The sequence below is a fragment of the Branchiostoma belcheri genome, unplaced genomic scaffold (assembly GCF_001625305.1).
Source record: "Branchiostoma belcheri isolate BF01 breed outbred unplaced genomic scaffold, Haploidv18h27 scaffold6, whole genome shotgun sequence".
In the NCBI taxonomy this organism is placed as follows: domain Eukaryota; kingdom Metazoa; phylum Chordata; class Leptocardii; order Amphioxiformes; family Branchiostomatidae; genus Branchiostoma; species Branchiostoma belcheri.
Genome location: NW_017804242.1, coordinates 5,785,086 through 5,806,100, shown reverse-complemented (window position 1 = coordinate 5,806,100; position 21,015 = coordinate 5,785,086). Strand labels below are relative to the sequence as shown.

At 39.4% G+C, this 21,015-nt stretch overlaps 2 protein-coding genes across 2 annotated transcripts in view; one reads left to right on the top strand and one right to left on the bottom strand.

Moving 5' to 3' along the window:
- Positions 1 to 1,041, bottom strand: part of LOC109482608 (nuclear receptor subfamily 4 group A member 3-like) — a 96,431-nt gene extending 95,390 nt beyond the window's left edge. Inside the window, exon 1 of the mRNA XM_019785404.1 lies at positions 935 to 1,041. The gene's annotated coding sequence lies outside the window, so the exon portion shown is untranslated. The remainder of the gene's footprint in view (positions 1 to 934) is intronic.
- Positions 1,042 to 10,723: 9,682 nt separating this feature from the next.
- Positions 10,724 to 21,015, top strand: part of LOC109482302 (exonuclease mut-7 homolog) — a 10,768-nt gene continuing 476 nt past the window's right edge. The window contains exons 1-11 of the mRNA XM_019784987.1: positions 10,724 to 10,946; positions 11,758 to 12,272; positions 13,238 to 13,390; positions 13,967 to 14,140; positions 14,633 to 14,686; positions 15,133 to 15,272; positions 16,575 to 16,672; positions 16,994 to 17,067; positions 17,518 to 17,556; positions 19,801 to 19,967; positions 20,803 to 20,862. Coding sequence (XP_019640546.1) covers positions 10,856 to 10,946; positions 11,758 to 12,272; positions 13,238 to 13,390; positions 13,967 to 14,140; positions 14,633 to 14,686; positions 15,133 to 15,272; positions 16,575 to 16,672; positions 16,994 to 17,067; positions 17,518 to 17,556; positions 19,801 to 19,967; positions 20,803 to 20,862 — 1,565 coding nt within the window. The 5' untranslated portion in view covers positions 10,724 to 10,855. The remainder of the gene's footprint in view (positions 10,947 to 11,757; positions 12,273 to 13,237; positions 13,391 to 13,966; positions 14,141 to 14,632; positions 14,687 to 15,132; positions 15,273 to 16,574; positions 16,673 to 16,993; positions 17,068 to 17,517; positions 17,557 to 19,800; positions 19,968 to 20,802; positions 20,863 to 21,015) is intronic.

Here is a 21,015-nt window from a genome sequence, read left to right as displayed (position 1 = left end):
CGATGGCTATCACTATCAGTCCATCTTGTTCAGACCGATGCAAGTCTCGGGCCTAGTCTCGCGCTCTCGCGAGATTAGGCCACTCCGTGAACAAGATGGACTGATAGCCATCGAAAATTTGGAGGTTAGTATCCTTATCCTTCCAAAGTTGTCACTGATGAAAGAATTCACTAGGAACTGTTAAATGTATAGTAGTATACAGCAATTGTTCTTTACATCTAAGAGCAGAAAAATAATAAAATCATTCTTATGGCACTTTTCTTTAGAAATGAAACGTCATATTACATTCTACTTATATGGTGCAACCAAAAATGTTTTTGTGCACCCAATTTTTTAGGTGACATGTATTCCTAAAAATGAATTTCGAGCCCTGTATAGCCGCAAAAAGACAGAGAACATGCCAAAAGTCAGCCCGCTAAATAGTAGATTATAGTAGATTCTTTCAGCCAGGTAGGTATCCATCCAGTTCAGTTCAAGAGTACAGTTCAGAGCGGCAAACTCTCCTGGCTATTTGCCCAATTTCTGCTCTTTCCAGCCGCTTCTGAAGCCCGATTGAGGCTAGGTTATACCGGTTATACAGATACAGATCTTTGCATCATAATGATCATAAAATTATATACTAGTACGCAGCACCGTGTTTGATATAACATATATGGTAACCCATGCAGGATATCCGGCATGTATTTCTCCCCAAAACAAAGCCAAAGAAATTACCGTATATACTACCTCACCTTTTGTCCTATTCTTGACAATAGAATGAGCTATCAAAGTACGGGCTGGCAGTATCGTCGAGGTAAAAAAAATTAGCCCAGAAAATCTTCCTTGCTCTCCGCAGCAAGGGCCGCGGAATATGGCCCACTAAAACGTTCTTCACGTTCCACCACGGGCTACAAGGAGACATGTGACAGTCTGGCTGCCAAGATATGATCCTTACCTGCCACGCCAGAGCCGTTCTTGAGGCAAACGATCGGGGAATTGGGATTCTAGCACAAATATACGGACAGACGTCCTTGAAAAACCTGCCACTCCACCATCGCCTGCTCCAGTGAATAAATAATAAATAGCAGTGCGCATCGCATCAAAACGCTAACAACCAAAACCCAAAATTCGTAGCAAAGTTGTGATGAGATAATTACGTTCTTAATTGTATTTTCGTGTCAATTTTATACAAAGGTATGTTGTGTGGTAATATGTTGATTAATTGGTTGTTTATGTTTATGGGACGAGTAACTTCTTGATTTACTGAGTTGTGATGTTTAGATGCTGTCAAGTAGGGGCTCGTGCGTGCGAGAGGTCAGTTGTCACGTGACCTGGTCGACCCAATTCCTTCATCAAGGACGAACAACAAACATCTGTCCACTTGGTTAGGTTTTTTGGCGGCTTTTCCAGATTTCTTGATTTCTAGCTTTGGCTTTGGAAGCTTTAAATCTTTCTTACATCTCCTTGACTCTTATGTCTCCCATTTCTGGTTGGTTGCTAGCGCAATAATAGTGTCCTTGAAACATCTGAGCATATTATAACAACGTTTTAACGGTTACTTGTCATATACAGATGAGAATTAAAATCCCAGGCCAATTCCTCAGAACAAAAATAGGCCAGTTGCTTTGCTTGAAAACTAATTAGGGCCATGTTGATTTGATTAGCTATATGGATGACATCCGCGCGCATGAATTTTCGGCCGTTTCCCCAAAAAAAATTTTCAACCATAACTGTTACTGTAAATCGTACAAAACACTTTCAAAATTTACCGTTGGTTGAAAAGAAAATATTTGAAAACGATACCAATGTCGTAGAATGCCAAAATCAAACGAAAATGTAAATAAATGATTTTAAAGAGTAAATAATTCGCCATACCAAGGACATTATACACATAATATATGTGTATAATGTCCTTGGCCATACCATACTCTATGTCATTTGTTCAACCTTCAAGACCACGTAGATTTCATAATAAAAGCAACTTTTTTTGGCCAAACCTTTTTTTTATTCGCACGCTCGCATCAGTTTTGGGGTTTCCAGAGGATGCCATCCATATAATCGAATCAACATGGCATAAAGTGTCCAAAGAAATAAAACCAAAATATTGTTTTTAAAAAAACAGGATTGTTTGAGAAACAGGTCAAATGACCTGAGTGCAATATCCTATATACATAACTTTGTTATGTAAATAAATGAAGTGAAAGTGAAGTGAAAGTTGTTTCCACAAACTATAGACCACACAAACGAAAAAATATCGACGCCCCTTCATTTTTTCTAAATGCAAATTTGGCAGGTCCCATAATTCGCCCTCAAGCAAAGGACGTAACGTTAATGTCATGATGATATTAGAGAAGCAATACATCAAAGAAAGCAGATCGCATAAAATGAGAGAAATTAGGTCATTGACCCCATGGCCTAAATTTCCCATCTAAGGCCACACCAAGTAAATTTTATGGATGACGTCCGCGCGCGCATTGATTTTGGGCTGTTCCTAGAAAAAAAACAAGTAAAAAATTCCGCTTCCAGTAACTATGACCAAAGAGTCACGACAGTTCCGCAAATCGTTAGATTGACGCGAAACCCGTAACGCGAAATGGGTAAAGAGCACGTGCTTTGTTTCTGCAGGCCTGCAAAAATGTGATAAATAAAAGACTTCTTGCTTGTTACTCTGTGTCACCTCATTCAATTTGTGTCCTAACATTTGTCGTCTCATAGTATATTTCTAATCTTGGCATCTTGTTTTTAGGGCCCTTCTTGTTTTTTTTTCGCCCTCTCGGCGCATTAGATATAGGATCTCCAAAGGACGTCATCCATAAAATTTACTTGGTGTGGCCTAATCTATTACCAGAGGTTTGGGTTAAATTTGTTCTTTTGGCCAGTTTTTAGGATTTTTTTTATCGGGGTTTCTCAGTTTTGCACTGGAATTTTTTTTACGCCAACCCAACAGTGCAAAGAAGCAAACCCCGACTTAAAAAAAGCCTAAATACACGCCAAAAATAAGCCAAAACCCAAACCTCTGCTTAGAGAGTACCCTTTTAGTCCAATCATTCGACCGTTGGGGCACCACAAATTATCAGATAGCCAGTTTCCCTTGTCCGTTTTCTGCTCCATTTTCTGATACTATTCTCCTATCAGTTGCATGCCCCTCTTTCTTCCTCACTTGACATAATTGTTTCAAATTGTTATTTGATTAATTGTGATAATTAGTGCCAACGACGTGGCATGAATTTCATTATATTTCACTTATATTTCACTATGAAATGCACTTTATTTGCTTATTGCCCTCATTATAGCACCGAAAGAGAGGAAGTTATTTGAAATGGTCACCAAAATGTTTCCTAGGTTTATTCACCTTCCCAGCCTACAAAAAAAAATTGCATTTCTTCCAATTCATACATCTCGCAAAACAGATCATTTAATTTTTACTGCTTATTATTTTATCATGTTTTATGTATGTCCTTGCAACTTTCACTAAAAACTTCGTCCGTCAGAAACGATGCCGAATTCGTGAGCATATGATTTTACATTTATAATATGGTATAAACATATGGCCGGAAATTGGAAACAATTCACAAACTACCTATATGATAAATGTCCATTAATGTCAGGTCCTTATTTCTGGTCACATATTTTACATTATTCATTTTACACACTAAAACCCCGTACGTCTAAAAACCTTCCCGTCCTCCATTGTATTTTATAAGCTGCTGAATTGAATTAGATTAAATTTTTACAGTTTAAAATTGTCCCTGGGCTGGTTTAATTTTACTTCACCACTGTAACGTAATCTGTGTTCCAAAAGCCTTTAATAGTTATAGTATCAAATGGCACGTCGGTGACTTTAGTTATCATAATCTTGTTGTGTCATCTAGCCGCAAGTGAGTAGGCAGATAAATTATGGGGTGAATGACCTTTCCTATTTGTCTCTTTAGACTCAGTGATATATGATAATATCATATATGATGTTACCTCAAAAACCTTATTGATGACATCAAATGGAACGTCGGCAATTTTAGCTTTCATAATTTGACGTCATCTAGCGCAAGTGTAGGGTGAATGACCTTTCTGATTTGTGTCTAAGACTCATATCAGTGATATCTATGATTTTTCATACATGATGTTACCTCAAAAACCTTACTGTTGATGAAATCAAATGGATCCGGAACGTCGGCAAGTTTAGCTTTCATAATTTGACGTCATCTAGCGCAAGTGAGTAGGGTGAATGACCTTTCTGATTTGTCTCATAGCCCCAGTGATATATGATGTCACGTCAAAAACCTTGAATGAACGTCCCGCTGCGAATGAATTCAGATATGGTAAATGGGGGTCAATGACCCTTCTGATCTCTCTATTGGCCTTCATTTTATGGTCTCTATTCCCCTCTCTCTCTCACTCTCTCTCTCTTTCCCTCTATCTACCTGTCTCTGTCTTTTTGTCTGTCTTTTTGTTAGTCTCTGTCTCTCTCTAGCTCTGTCTGTCTGTCTCTGTCTCTCTCTCTCTCTCTGTCTCTGTCTTTTTAATTGTCTGTCTTGTTTGTCTTTGTCTCTCTGTCTCTATCTCTCTCTCTCTGTCTGTCTCTCTCTCTGTCTCTTTCTCTCTCTTTCTCTCTATCTGTCTCTGTCTGTCTGTCTGTCTCTGTCTGTCGCTGTCTCTATCTATCTATCTATCTATCTATCTATCTCGACTAAGTACGTGAATAGGCCCTTCTCCCACTTCAAAGCGAATCTATTTTCGCTTCGATACTAAACATCTTACAAGTGGAAGGGGCCGAAGTCTTCAAGTGCCGTTTTCAGGTCAATGACCTACAACACGTTGGTCGTCTGGTGTCTCGCAACATGCCATGTTCAATGATTTTGATGATTTTTCCAGAGCCAAACATTTCAGACTCTCTCTCTCTCTCTCTCTCCCTCCCTCTCTCTCTGTCTCTCTCTCTCTCTTTCTCTCTCTCTCTAATCTATTATGCTTCATCCAGTTCTAAAAATACTAGTGGGAAATGGGCCGAAGACTTGAAGTGCCGTTTTCAGGTCACTGACCTGTGTCTCGGAACATGCCATGTTCAATGATTTTGATGATTACTTCCAGAGCCAAGCATTTCAAACACTCTCTCTGCTACTTCCATCGTAGCCGCTTTCTATAATAGATTGGGGCCAGGGAAGTTTAGGAGGTTGAAAATCACATCAAAAACGATTAAAGATTTTTGACGTAATATCATATATTATGGAGATATCAAAGAGAAATCAGAAAGGTCATTGACCCTATCGCAATCTACCGTACCTCGATCGTCTTATGATACTAACTAAAATCGCCAACGTGCCATTTCAAGATTTGAGATTTTTGCATGTTGAATGCATCCAATGCAATTTCAGGGTAGCAAAATGCGCGCGTGATTTTCACAGTCAATTTTCCGGTCATTCTTTGAACAAAATGCGAGGTCGCTGACGGAAAACAGGTTGTTTTGTACCGTAGGTCGGTTCTAGATCTTTATGGGAGACTCCCCTCGCATGCATGCAGCTTGTTTTGGCCTATCACAAAGGCTTGAGGTATGGAATGACATGACGAAAATGAGCTAAGAAATGACAGTAAATGTCTAGACAAGATCCAGAATATTTTCTTTTTATTTTGCCACCCTAAAATTGCATTGGATGCCTTTTACGTTATGGTAATCAGCCCAGTGGCACACTGTATTCCGAATTTTCAAATTTCAATTCAATTCTACAGCTTATGAAGCCTAACAGAAGACGGTCAAATTCTTCAGAACGGCAGCATATGACTTATGACGTCCGTACATGCATATGAACAATTTCAGACGTATGGCCGGAAATTAGACAAACCTGTTAAGCTACGTATGCCGCCCTTAATACATTTTGATTTCATTTCCAATCTCCTAAGGGCTCCTACCAATCATGTGGATGCTATCACGATTAGTATTAGCGAAGAACGTGTCTGAAATGTTTGAAAAAAATTATGAAAACTAGAACGGTAACATTTGGAAAGCAAATGCATAATGTTTACCATCACATATGGTCTACTCTGTTAATTCTTGCTCCAACACGTTCATATGTATGGTGACAGGAGTCTAAATCACTCCTGCTATAAAATTGCTACATGATGTAACGCAACACCAGTTACCTTGGTGACAGACGTCTGGTTCAGGTCATTGACCTTTTTTGTTTGGAACGGAAGAAGAGAAAACAGTGCAAAAACAATATGTTTTCCTTCGGTAAACATAATTAATGAACACAATCAGTTGTAAAAACCGGGAGGCTGCCTACTAGTATGTCATGCCCTGACCCGATGTCCTTATATCTAGGCCTCTACGGAAAATAGGCTGTATAACCTCAGACACAAGCGTTTAATGTATACATTGTCTTCCTGTGTATTTTGATTATCATGCTGGTACATTAGTACATGAATGTAGTAATGACTAGATATGGAGCGGATGTAAACTAACCAGTGCAGGATGGTACCCTGGGCTATGACGTAGTTCCTGCTCAATAGAAATAGAATAGTGTAGATATTTTTTTTATTTGACAAAATAACAGTAAATAATATTCAAAGGAAGATGTTGTATACAGAAAACAAAATAGAGAAAGAAAAGGGAATCACAAATTACGAAGAAACGAAAAAAAGAAAACATTAATACGCGAAATCATACTGGTGTAGATATTTAGACTAGTTATCTACTACTGTTTACCAATTTGCCATACCCTGCACATTGTGTCCGTTCCAATATTGTTGCGCAGTAAAAGTTGACTGATTGTCTGATAGATACGTACTTGTACACATTGAAACTTGCCCTAGAAAACAGGACAGACAAAACATATTTCCGGCCAGGTATCTCTCCAAATCTACAAGCAGATCCCTTTCGGTAGCAAGACAGTATCCACTAGCCAGAGAAGGTCGTAGCGACAAAAAAAAACGGTCATATATAAAAAGCTAACGATCATTCCCCCACAACCTCTGCTTGGAGAGTATCTCTCCTACAGTTTGTTTGTTTGTTAAGATCTCCATTAGTTTGGTAAATTCCAAACTACTCTTCTTTCAAACAGATAGCCCTGCAGTTGCAGCCCAAACTCACGTCACTTCTTTCCCAGCACAAGAGCTACCTACCATCCAAATTTCATCAGCGTAGCATGTCTAGATCATGAGATATCAAAACCGGAAGTTCAGCTGCAGTACCACAAAAAGCCGCTAGGGGGCCCCAAATTTAATCAGCTCGACGTCTCATGAAGACCTATCTACCTACCAAATATCAAGACAATCCATCTTAGCCTTCTTGAGTTATCGTGTTGACACACACACACACACACACGCGCGCACACACGCACACACACACACACACAGACACACGAACGCCAACGAAAACATAACCTTCTTGGCGAAGGTAATAAAGTGCATTACAGTGCTAGGGTAATGCGGCCGCTAAGGTCTAAAAGCATACACCGGGAAAGGAATTTTTACGGTGCCGGTTTCTATCTCTCCGCTCCCGAATGCAGTGATCATATGAAAGGCCGGCTGGACGAGATTGTCTAGCTCTGAAAGCGACTGGAGCCGGTAAGACTCCCCTAAGCCGGCCCGAGAGGTTACCAGTCTAGCAAACGCTTTGAAATGTTTAAGCCCCGGCTCTGTGTTAAATACACAGCAGAGACGTGGTTCTCCTTGAATCACCTTCTGTGACATTTGCGGAGTCGGCAGTCGACATCCGTTGACGTATATTCAGCGTCATGGAAACGTGGCGTGCATGCATATATGTTCATCTTTTATCAAACCAAGGACATTATACATCTGTATAATGAATTATGTCCTTGAGACTAGATAGATTTTATGTTGACTTTAAATTTAGGCTCGAATTTGATTTGCTTGTAAAATTAGGAATCGAGCCATCCTGTTTGTTTGTTTGTTTGTTTGTTTGTAAAGAAAAGTCATAGTCTTAATTGAGACTGACAGCGATATAGAGTTACGCATGCCTTCGCCAAATGATATCGACGTTAACATTAACGACTGACAAATTTTAAGACTTTTTCACATTGATTATGGTAATATAAGATCCTCACTTGCATTTGCATCCTTTGATCAAATTCTCCACCCATTGACAGCTTCTCGAGTTATGCAGAACACATAATCAACAAATGCATAAAAAGCGCGCTGCAGTACCTTTACAAAAAGCCAGGTGGACCATTTTTGAACTTGACCTTCGTTTCCACAACAGATACTGCCAAAAATCAATAAGATCCATCCACAACGTCCTTGCTACTAGTTAAGACGTTGACCTACATACAGACCCACATCACATGTACAGCTAGCTGCCCCACCAGGCACAGACCGAAAACATACCCTTCTGACGAAGGCAATAAATGCATATTCTCGGCTTTCACGTGACGTCACGGGGCTTGCGTAATACAGGCGGCCGCCATGTTGGTGTACCTCGGTGTAGTGCTATGCAGTGTCAAGACGTTGGCACCGAAGCCATACAAGTAATTAACAGCCACACGATAATTCTGCAGTCTTTGATGGTTGACAGATGACAAGGTTTTCACATTGTACACTATAACTGTAACGTTACAGTGCACAATATTAGGCCACACCAAGTAAATTTTATGGATGACGTCCGCGCGCGCATTGATTTTGGCCTGTTCCTAGAAAAAAAAACAAGAAATTCCGCTTCCTGTAACTATGACGACAGTGCCGCAATTTTATGCTTTGTTTCTGCAGGCCTGCAAAAATGTGATGAAAGAAACAGGACAGGACGACAACTGCTGTTCCTCCTGATTTATTGCTGTTTTGATGATGAATAAAAGACTTCTTGCTTGTTACACTGTGTCACCTCATTCAATTTGTGTCCTAACATTTGTCGTCTCTTAGTATATTTCTAATCTAGGCATCTTGTTTTTAAGGGCCCTTCTTGTTTTTTTTTCGCCCTCTCGCATTAGATTTAGGGTCTCCAAAGGACGTCATCCATAAAATTTACTTGGTGTGGCCTTACAAGAAAACTCAAGAAACTGGATAGGTTTTGGAAACTGCCAGACGTTTCAAGTTGCATCCACTACTTCTTGTGAGTGGATTCTACTCACGGGAAATTCTGACAGTTTCCAAAATCTATAAGTCGCTTCAGTAACAGGTTTCTTGTGTATCTCTTTACCTGGATGTCTAACGTTCATCGCACTTCATAACGTGCATTGCACTAAGATACAGTAGTGCAGCGTACTGAATATATAAAGCAAAGACATTATATTGTGATATAAGTTAAACTAGAAAGGTAACATTTGCAAAGCAAATGCATGCATAATGTTTACTTAGCTTTCGCAAACGGTATGCTCTGTTAATTCTTACTCAATTGATCAAACACATTCACATACTAGTATATGGTCAGACAGGAGCTCGAGTCTAAATCCTGCTATAAAATTGCAACATGATGTAATCCAACACTAGTTACCATGTTGACAGACGTCTGTTTCAGGTCAATCATTGACCTTATTGGTTTGGAGAAGAAGAAGAAGAAAAGGAGCTAGCAAAAACAATATGTTTTATTTTGTATAAAGCGATACGTTTATATTTGATACTAACGCCGCTGAATAGACTATATATGTATATCCATGGAGCTAAAACTGTATATCCAACTCTTTTCTCTACTACTCTATTCCTCTGTAAATCTCCAAGCAGATCTTTCCGTGGCCGCAAAGACAGAAGATCAAATCCAAGTATCCAACGCAAATGGATACCTCCTAGCGGTTACGTACGGTACTACAGCATAACTCTAACATAGGGGTAAACATTTTTCGCAAGCAAGTTTTTGAGTACCTAATTTAAGCGTCTATAAAACGTCCTTAATTTAAGTATATGCATGAATATGACCCCTATACAAGAGTCAGCTCGTCCAAGACAAAAAATCTGAAAAAGTCCCATGGGGTTAAAAAGGCACGTGTGACGATACCATTCATGTAAACGTAGGGGTGTGTTAAAATTGGTACAAGCTAACATAAAACCAACATCAGCTTTGTGTTGTAATATGCTATTAACAAGTTATCTATATACAACGTCATTGTACCATTCAAGTTGCTATGCATCTTTCATGAAAGTGGTTCTCGTAGACATTATAATAAAGACCCCCCTTTCCAACAAATGTAACAATCCTTACGGTGAAGCTGAGTGTGGGACTTGTTTCGGTCAGTGTATGTACAACAACAACATAATTTCAGACCTTATAATTGCCGTATTTCAGTTATTATCTTCTTCAAGAGAGTTGGAAACGTTGTTTTCGTCTATCAGGTAAGTAAACTTTGACAGTCTTGCAACTTTGGAAACAGTTCAAGTGCTCAAATATTTGGCTTGGTTTATGAAGTTTCAGTTGCCCCGGAATTTTGTCTCAACTTTTGGGGAGTTTTTAGATCTTTTTATGCTGATTATAGACATTCACACAACTGCACGTACAATGGGCAGAGACATCTATATGCACGCACTATGTTGTAGTGGTTTATAGTGGTTTAATGTTGTCGGAATACGTGAAAAGATCAAGGAAAATGTGTGTTTATTTTCATGATCATGGTCTTTCTTTTTCACGCTTTTGGAGTTTGACTACAACAAACGCAAACAATTTTGTATATTACGAAATCCGCCTAATACCCACATCGTTGATCAAAATATCATCCTTTATATAATATATTTCATTGATAATCTTAGGATTTTACTGAGGAGGTCAAGGAGGTTAACCTTGTTGTATTTGTCTACTTTCCACTTCAGATTCTCGTAAGTACTTTACATTGTGATGCACTCATGACCTCTGACCCGACATGTTGCGGAAACTTACGAAATCCTTGCGAAATTCAGGAGCAATTTCTTGCTGTTTTTAACGTCAGGAAAATAACTTTTAGAACTCAAGATGATTACGTTTGTTCATATATGTTATATCCTCCTTCGGGACACTCTGAGAAATCTTACAGAATCGTGGTTTTTGAAGAGGAACACCAGAGGTAACGTGTTTAGTGTACGCCCCCCTCCCCATACCATATACTAGTTACATGTAACGTTACTTTGAGAGTCTCTCAGTGTTTAATAGAAGGCTATCTGCCTGTATGTGAGTCGTAAATAATTTTACTTTATGTGTAACTTCTTTTATGATTTGCATTGTTTCAAATTATCGCTTCCCATTATTGTCTATTTGATAAATATGAAATGTAAGGCCAGTGAATCATGAAGATATACTAGTAATATGAATGAAGCAAATTACAACAAGTATGCTATAATTTTTAGCAGTTTTTAGATGATTTTTTTTGTTCATTATCCCTGGGATATAGCCTGCCTATTCACTTAGAGCATTATCTGTATCTGTATAGCCGGTATAACCACCTTTCATCATAACATACCAGCTTCACAGGCACGCGGCGCGGCGGCAGCTGGCTACATTACACCGATCGACTTGTTACACCTAACCCTTGAATGTCTAACTCTAGGCATTGTTTAAAGCTATCTAATGATAATGCCCCTACTGTACTTGGTGACAGCGAGTTCCACTCTGCGATAGTTCTAGGAAAGAATGAATTCTTGAACACCTCAATCCTCGGTTGATAACTCTGGTACTTGAAGGCATGGCTATTTCTTGTTCTCTTCTGGGCTGGTATTAGGTACTTAGTAATTGGGACATCCACCAGTTTATTAGTCATTTTGTACATCATGCATAGTCTGGACATTTTTCTTCTGTCTTCCTTTGGATACCCCTGTCCCCCCCCCTCCGGACACACACACACGGCCCCAATAACAAATTTTGATTTGTACCCACTACAGCACTGTGTAGTGAAGAAGACAGTTCAACAAAGCAAGACACCTTAGAACCAAAAGATCAGAAACAGGAGACTCAAGAAGGTGAAAATGTTTGCTCTCAGGACACAAATCTAGGAACAAAAGGCAGTCGGACTTGGCGACTCCCAGTAGAGGTACCTGACAACGATTGGCTTCAAGATTCTGCAACAGAAAAGGATACTACCGAAGATAGTAGAACTGCTGACGAAAAAGTTGACGCAAAAATTCCAGAACAGCGTTCCAAACCTAACTCCATCCCCGACGTATCTCCAACCTTCTTAGCCAACCTAGAGAGAACTAAAGAGCGAAACACGAAAGAAACGGAAGAGGAAAGAATGGCGGAGAGGAAGGATGAAGTATCGCGGGAACTGGTAGCGCGTGGGGAGGCCATTTTGAAGATGAAGGTCAATCGGCGGAAGTACACATGGAGGGAGTGGTATGAGGATATAGATGTGCTGTGGGCTAACAAATGGTTCAAAAGGTCCGCTGAACTACTTCAGGTAAGAATTTTTAAAGTCTCATCTTAACCTGCAGCATGCTAAAGTAGCCATTTGGCACCAAATTAGTATTGGTGATAGGGTTAGGTAGCAGAGAGAAGGTTAAGTTTCCAAAATCATTTAGATGGTACTTACAAGATTAGAAGTTTCTTTGTCTCTTCTCCATAATTTGTTTAACCTTCTCCTACGTAACTTTGAATTTGAAGCCAACAGAGAATTGGTAGCCAGGTGTTTCTGTGTTTTGAACCTCCCATCCAATCCCAAATGTTTTATACAGACTTGTAAGTCCGGACCTAAACCCATGGCATATACAAAATTGCATGTTGGCAACCTTGCAATGTTGTTTGGGCAAAACTTTGGCCACATAACATTAAGGCTGACACTTTATGATGCCCAATGGCAATGTTTTCTTCATTTTGCAGCAAAGATTTTGCATTCTACGGAAGGTTTTAGGTGGTTTGGAAAGAAATGGGGTATGTGAAATGGTCTTTTATGGTAATAAGTCCGGACTCGGTTCTTGACTTTTAGGTTTTTTTGGACTTGAACCTAAACATTATTACAAGTCCGGATCCAAGTCCAGTGAACCGGTACGCAGCCCTACATAGCGGTAGCATGTTCGGCTCAGAACCAAGAATTCCCGGGTTTGAGTCCCACCTTGTCACCGATCTTGTGCCCTTGGGAAAGGACACTTTACACAACTTTCCTCACTTCACTCAGGTGGAAATGAGTACCTAGCTTCGCGGTTAGGGACGTCCCTCGGATAGGACGTTAAATGGAGGTCCCGTGTTTGGGAGAGCCACACCCCAGCCACGTTAGAACTGGCCACACCTTTCGAAAAAGAGTAGGGGCATGCCCTGGTGTGTTATGTAACTTGTTGTATAATTTTACTATAAATGAAGGGGCACGGGAAGAATGGCAACTATGTATGGATCCAAATGAACTCAAACTGAAACTTAATCCTGTTTCAGGAAGGGTTTGCGATGGTGTCTAACCCGTACTGTTTCACCCTGTACCTGATGGAGGAAAGTCGGGGACTGCGCGCCGCCAAGTCCTACTCACTGGCCAATCACGTCATCACGGAGTACGAGAACTGGCTCAGGAGGCAATGCACCATGGGAAGGGTGAGCATTCTGGGTACTTTTTACTTCCAGGCACGAAAGCAGTAGAAGAAATACTTTTTTACTTTTTTCCCAGTGTTCTGCAATATTGCTTGATGTCAAAATTTTGTTCTACAATTTTAGATACTTTTTGGAAATTCAACCTTGTATTAATCATAATTCAGGACCTAAAACAAACAATTCTTCAAAGAAAAGATTACCGTAAAAAAATTTACAATAATCTTTTCTTTGAAGAAAGGCAGTTTACACGACTTCCCTCACTTCACTCAGGTGTAAATTAGTACCTAGCTTCAGTTAGGGATGTCAATCGGATAGGATGTTAAATGGACGTCCCGTGTATGGGAGAGCCACACCCCACGCATGTCAAAGAACCCACCGCACTTATCGAAAAGAGTAGGGGACCTTCCCGGTGTGAGTGGTTCAAACCTTACACTGTAAGTTACAGTCAGGTCTTACGCAGCTTGTACAGTACTTACATGTACAAAACTGGTGTGTTATAATGCCTAAAGGCGGTTTACCGGTTATGTGAAACAAACAAACAAATAGTACAGGAGAAAGAGTACTCTTTTCTTATTCCAGAGTCCACGTTGTGAGATAACTCCCCACATGAAGATCCAGGCAGTGAAGATAGGAATGGTGGGACATGCCAACCTGTTCGACCCCCTGTGCAGAGTCTTCCAGCTCATCGGACCTGGCAACGAGTTTCTAGCAGAACATGTGGAGATCTTCCTACACAAGCAGCAATATAAAGAGGTACACTGTTTTTTTTCTTCTTCTGGGATGGCAGTATTGTTTTGGGTGGTACTAATTAATGTATGCTAGGTTTGTATGCTTGGATTCCAAAGTGAGTGGTAGAAATTGGGTTTCACTTGATAGACAGGGATTTGCCATGGATGTTTGAACATAAACCTTGGTGTTATAACTTATATGAGAGCATTTTCATGTTACGTTTCCCGTTACAATTGTATGAGTAATAACACAATCTACAATGTAATTCATTAACACAAGCAAGCTATGTCTACATGTACTATTAGGTTTGAAATCTTGGATGTCTTGTTAAATGCCCTTTTAGAGCTGTTTTTGAATGAATGAAAGAGTCAATGAATTTGTTTTTTGTCTTGATAGTCTCAATACAATGCCCTGAAAAGTAACATTGAATTGTTGTACCCTGTGTCCCTGTCTTATTGTGAGAAATTCGTTTTGAGTTCTTTTCATTTATGTCTTTGCTGTTCTTTGTACTTACAGGCCATTCATTGTGCAACCAAGCTACAGCTTCAAAAGTTCTTTGTCTTTGATGAGGTACGTTGTAATTCTTCATAAACTGCTATTAAATTCTTTCTGTATTTATATTATCCAAATGCAGAGGGCAGGTAGCACAACTTCAAAGGTTGACTTGACTAAAGTTCACAAGAAATGGTGCCCTGTCAGCTGTCCATGGTACTGCAACAGAACTTCTAGTTTTGATATGTCATGTTCTAGACATGCTATGGTCTCTCTAGCAGCTTGTTCTCGAACTGCAGTGGCATTTTCAATAAGATATTTGGAAAATATTAACATTCCTATCAATTACTAATTTTGTTGGCTCTTGTTGAACAAGCGTTTGTGAATAAATACTTTGCTATTCTTAATAAAAATAAAAATAAAAAAAGTTTAAAGGAGGAGGGCATTGTACAAGCCTTACAGTCTTCTTTCAAATAAATGAATAAAAAAAATTTGTCTTCTCTTGTCTTACTGTTCCATCATAGATCGCTGTGCCCTTGATTCTCCAAGACAAGGTCAACATGGTGGAGAGCTACATTCAAGGTCACCCTGACCTTCAGGAACTGATGGTACAGTTGATTGACAGCTGGTGTGCACAAGACTTCCGTATGGACGACTTTCTCAGGTAAATACTGGAAACCAGTGTTCTAGTCTGCCTGAATTTTTTTTCCTATTGGGCCACACCAATTAAATTTGTTGTTTCTCGGATTCGCCTCAAAAAATAAAAAGGATTCTGGTTCTGAATCAACTAAAAAATACTCATATTTTGCCCTCCAACAGTTGAGGAAAGTCCTTTTCTTCCAGGTGTTACAGTTTTTCCATCTATCAATGCAGTGGTTTGATTAAAAGCTCAAAATTCATATATTAACCCAGCATATTGTGTTGACTTCATGGCTCCTATCATAGCATTTAGGGCTATAATAGGATGCCTAGACCTGTTTTTATTTTTTTGCCCTGTTGCTTCATATTTCTTCTGAAAAAATCCGAGAACCAACAAATTAAATTGGTGTGGTCTTATCTCAATGTTGTTTGACATTATATCAAAGCCCCTATGGGGTTTTGGGAAAATGTTGAAGTGTTGATCCTCTGAAATGCTCTTTCCTGCATTTTGAGGGGCAGATTTTGCTGGTAGTCTAAGCTTAAGGCTACACCAATTTAATTTATTGGTTCTCGGACTTTTTCAGAAAAAAATATGAAGCGACAGGGCAAAAAAATAAAAATAAAAACAGGGCTAGGCATCCTATGATAATGAATTTCAAACTTTTAACCAAACCGCTACATAGATAGATGGAAAAACTGTAACAACTCTGAAGAGAAGGGACTTTCTTCAACTGTTGGGGCCAAAATATGAGCATTTTGGAGTTGATTCAGAGCCTGAAATTATTTTTTTTTTGCAAATCAGAAAAAAATGAAGTGGGCGAATCCAAGAACCAACAAATTAAATTGGTGTGACTAAATGACATCTCTTTCCATACCTTTACACACCAATTTTTGTCCGTTTGTCTGTCAAAAATGACGTACCAGTATGAGGCAAAATTTCTGTCCATCATAAGCAGCAACATTCCGTCAAATGATGGAAAGACAAAAAAGTAAGGGATTGGTATTGTTACTTCTGGAAGTATTGTTTTGGGTGGCGCTGGTTTATTGGAAGTTTTTTTGTATCTTGTTCCTGAGCAGTGAGGATTGGAAGTGAGTGGGTGGGTGGAGATTGAGTTTCAGTTGATTGACAGGGTTGTGATCCTCTGTGCCCTGGATGGTGAGATGTGTTGCATTTGTATTTGGTCACCAGGAATGTGTACTGTGTAATCATGGTATGAAACATGAAACTTAATTTTGAATTTAACGTTACAGTAATTTTAAAGTTACTATATCAATTTTGATAAGATAAAAGACAATGACCTTGCTAAAATTATTTTATGGAAACTAGTGAGAGCACAGTTCCCTACATCAAGAGAGACAAACTGAAGAGGCGACACTTGACCAAGTTAGCAGCTCGACTCATCAAGCAATACAACCTACCCCCAGGTATGGCACCCTGTTGTTATTACTTACAGTTAATAAAGTCAGTTTTCCTTAGGCCAAAGAAAAAACTGTTGTGTTGCTAGTTTCTTGACCGATCCTAGCGAAAACCTGCCCTGCTATTTTTGGGTCAATTGTTGGCAAGGCCATTATATTTTAGACATCTGATTTCAAACCCTCTGAACCATTATTTTATACAGGAGACACTTTTATTGAGTAAATCAGTGGAAATATTTTTCCCTCCCACATTAGCAACATTTTTCCCTATGCCTTATCACATGTTTGCTGGTTTCCTCTCTGAACATTTTTTCTCTCTCTGTTTTTCAGAACTGTGTCCTAACGTAAACATACACAGAAATCTTGGAGGCCTGAAGTTCATTCTGTACAAGAACTACATACAGGTATGCTCCAAGAATTGATGGAATATCATCTCTTGCTCTGTAAACTGCTTTCCATTTTTTTCCAACATCTGAAAAAATAAGTAGCATAGCAATGGCCAGGAATATGTCAAGTCAAAGTTTATTGCACAACGATTGTCACGGGTACAATGTATGGCAAATAATAAAATTACTAGTTGGTATGTGTCTAACATAATGCTATACATATGGTCAATGGACATTGTATCTGACAGTATTATAAAGAACTGCTGGCTAGAGAATATTTCTACTCTACATGTACATTCTACATTACACTAAACTATATACATGAAGGGTACAGTGAGCAGTTGTACCTAATAATACTAAACATGTTCTATTGCTACTAAACAGAGTGTATACTAAGTTACTTGCCAGGAATGTTAAAATTCTACATATAAATGCTATATGTTAACTGTTGTTTTCTTTCCCTTGTAGGGTGGCCTGGGGTCGGACAATCTAGATGAACTGATACAGGTATGTATGTCAGGCTAATCTCCCAATACTATCTTGATTTTTGCCAGGGGTCCACAAGGCTCTTAGCGTTGAGCTGAGTACTGGTATCACTATGAAATAAAGACTAAGCTTTAACTTCCAACACTTAGACTACAGAAATGGGACTTACCCCAAATTTTCAGTCTTTATTTCATAATGACTTGTACCAACACAAATGAACTTTCAAGCTATACTAGTATCCCATTTGTTGGTTGTGTCATCCTTAGTTGTTTGTCCAAAGGTTGGTTGTCAAATACATTACCATATGAATGCAAACCAATTTTATGCATCATTCATTTTGAGATCTCTCTTCCTGGTACTTTGAAACCAAACATTGTTCAGATCGTTCTGAAATTTTGAAACTACAATACAGATCTCGAATAACTTTCCATCTACAATAGATAACATATCTACAATAGTGATCAAAAGTCGTGTGACACGCAATCAAAAGCCATGCATTTGCACTTTTACAAACTTTTACACGGTCGGGAATCGAATCCAAATAAACATGATAAAACCACTTGTTAAACATGGTTCAAATGAAGTTATAGACATCTGCACTGTATCAGAGTTTGACTCTTTTGAATAGAAGTTCAATACTTACTTGTAGCTGTTCCTCAAGTGACAAGAGCTCTTGTAAGTTGTCATTCTAGCCGTGCAAAATGTATCCTTCCCCATTGACAGTACAAAGGAGTGGTGCTATCGTATAGAAATATCTATCTTCTATTTTCACATCCTGGAGTTCTTGTCTACATTTCAGCATATCATGTCAATATCTTTATGACAATATCCTGAAACTGTTTTCATGATATTGTCATTTTATTCATGAATATAGACAAAATCTCCAGGATGTGAAAATACAGATAACCATTTCTATGATAACACAGTTCTCATTTGCACATGCTTGAAGGTTTTACTAGTAAACAAAACTGTTACCTGTGCTAATGGTCATTGACCTGCGGCTGTCCCGATTTCAAAAATTCGAAACGGGTTTTGAAATTCTATTTGGGGCTTAAAATGGAACTTTTTTCACCCCTTTTTCCTCAATAAATTCATTTTTTGACATCTATGTCGAACAAAATGACCAAGGTTCTGTGTATTATGTGCCGATCTACCAGCTTGCTGAATTTCGAGTTTTTCCAAGGTCTAGTTCTGAAGATATTGACGTTTTTTATATGTTTGGAGAAGAAGAGGAAACTGAGCAAAAACAATATGTTTCCTTCTAATATAACAAGGATACAGTTTACATCGTTTCAAGTCTCAATAGATTATTATCTATACACATATTTTTACACATACATAGTACAAAATACAGTGGGTTGTTACTCCACTGTGTTTAGGGCACGGTATTGGAAGGCAGAGCCCATCCCTCTCCTTCCACTGCCTTTTACCTCCCCAACCAAAGTCAGGTACCCTTGTTTATACCTGGGTGGAGTGAGAAAAGTTGTGTAAAGTGCCTTTTCTCAAGGACACAACGTCTAGCCAGGGATTGAACCTGCAACCTTTAAAACTGCTGGCTAGGCTAGCCACTTGGCCATTTGTCATAGTGTCATAGTCTTACTGAAATGCCATCTATCATAATACACTTTACTGTGTGTACACGTATCAGTTTAAATCTTTCCTGTTACCATCTATTATAGATATAATCTATAATCCTGTGTTCTACAGCAATCTGTAGGGGACAGCCCCTTCCTCAGGGGTGCCAGAGTATACAGTGCAATTTTACGGCATACAGTGCGATTTACAAGTACTGTATAGAGTACAATTTTATGGAATACAGTGCAATTGTATTAATATACAGTGCAACTTTATGGAATACGGTGCAATCTTATTAGAATACAGTGCAATTTTACGGAATACAGTGCAATTTTACGGAATACAGTGCAATCGTATTAGAATACAGTGCAATTTTACGGAATCCAGTGCAATTTTACTAGTGACGTTGGATGACGTGACTTGGACCCGACTTTCCCCCCTTTCCCTTGAGTTTCAAGATGTCGGACGTCGCTGACTCACATGCCCTGTGTGTAGTATGTAGTGATTTGACTAAAGGTCTATCTACAAGAACGGTCCAAATTTGCTCAAAAAACACAGAAAGATGTGAGTATGCTCCGTCAGCGGCGTCCAGGTCATGTGATTCAACGTCACTAGTAAAATTGCACTGTATTCTGTAAAATTGTACTGTATACTCTGGCACCCCTGAACTAGTGTTACTATGTTCCATAGCAATCTGTAGGGGACAGCCCCTTCCTACAGGAACAGCTAGTGGACCTGTTAGTGGGTTATAACGACATGGAGAAAGCGGCACAGTGGGCGCGGAGTTGTGACCTTCCCAGCGAGCGACTGCCACCAGGGGTCGCCCAGGCCATGGAGAGACTGGCTGAGCAGGCTGGGTAAGTTTGGTAAAGAAGGTCAAATAGTCCTGTAGCCTTTTTGAGGGTCTAAAGGGGGCCCGCATGCCCTTTTCCGTAGAGCGTAATCAGCCATTTTAATTCTACGTAGAGCATAGAGGGACTGCTTTAATTCAACATAGAGCATAATTGGCACATTTTGTGTAGAGCATATTCGCTGTTTTAATTCTACGTAATGCGTTGTAGCCACTTGGAATTTATCGTAAAGCATAATCGATAGGTTACCGAATTCAGCGTAGAGAGTTGTCGGGACCCCCCCATGCAGTGGGTCTAATCCACTGTGTCTAGGGTACGGTATTGGAAGGTGGAGCCCATCCCTCTCCTTCCACTGCCTTTTACCTCCCCAACTGAAGTCAGGTACCCATTTTACACCTGGGTGGAGTGAGGAAAGTCGTGTAACAGTTTGCACTGTGATGAGGCTTAAACGTATTGCAAATTTTTACTAAATGGATTTAGGCATTAGAATTTATTTTCTGAGGTATTGAAATACCAACAGTACTCGCTTCTAGACCGTAGTACTAGATTGATAATTATGTTTACCGAAGGAAAACATATTGTTTTTGCTCCATTTCTTCTTCCTCTTCTTCTTCTGTTCCAAACACTAACCTCTGACCTAGCCAATGGCCTCTTTTGTTGACGTCTGTCAGCATAGTAACTGGTGTTGGGTTACATAATGTTGCAATTACATAGTGGGCATTTAGGCTCCTGTCACCATATACGAGTAAGAATTAAAAGAGCGGACCATATCCGAAGGTAAACATTATGCATTTGCTTTGCAAATGTTACTTTTCTAGTTCATATCTGCCATTTTTCTCAGATCATCAGCTGAAGTTGGTGAGGAAAACTGGGAAGATGAAGTAGAGGATGTGGAGAGCAGGTAAGGGACAGTTCAGTAGAGATGGTAGGGGAGGATGTTGAGAGCGTGTAAGGGACAGTTCTGTAGACATGGTGGGGGAGGATGTAGAATGCAGGTAAGGGACAGTTCAGTAGAGATGGTTTAAGAGGGTATGGAGAGCAGGTAAGGGACAGT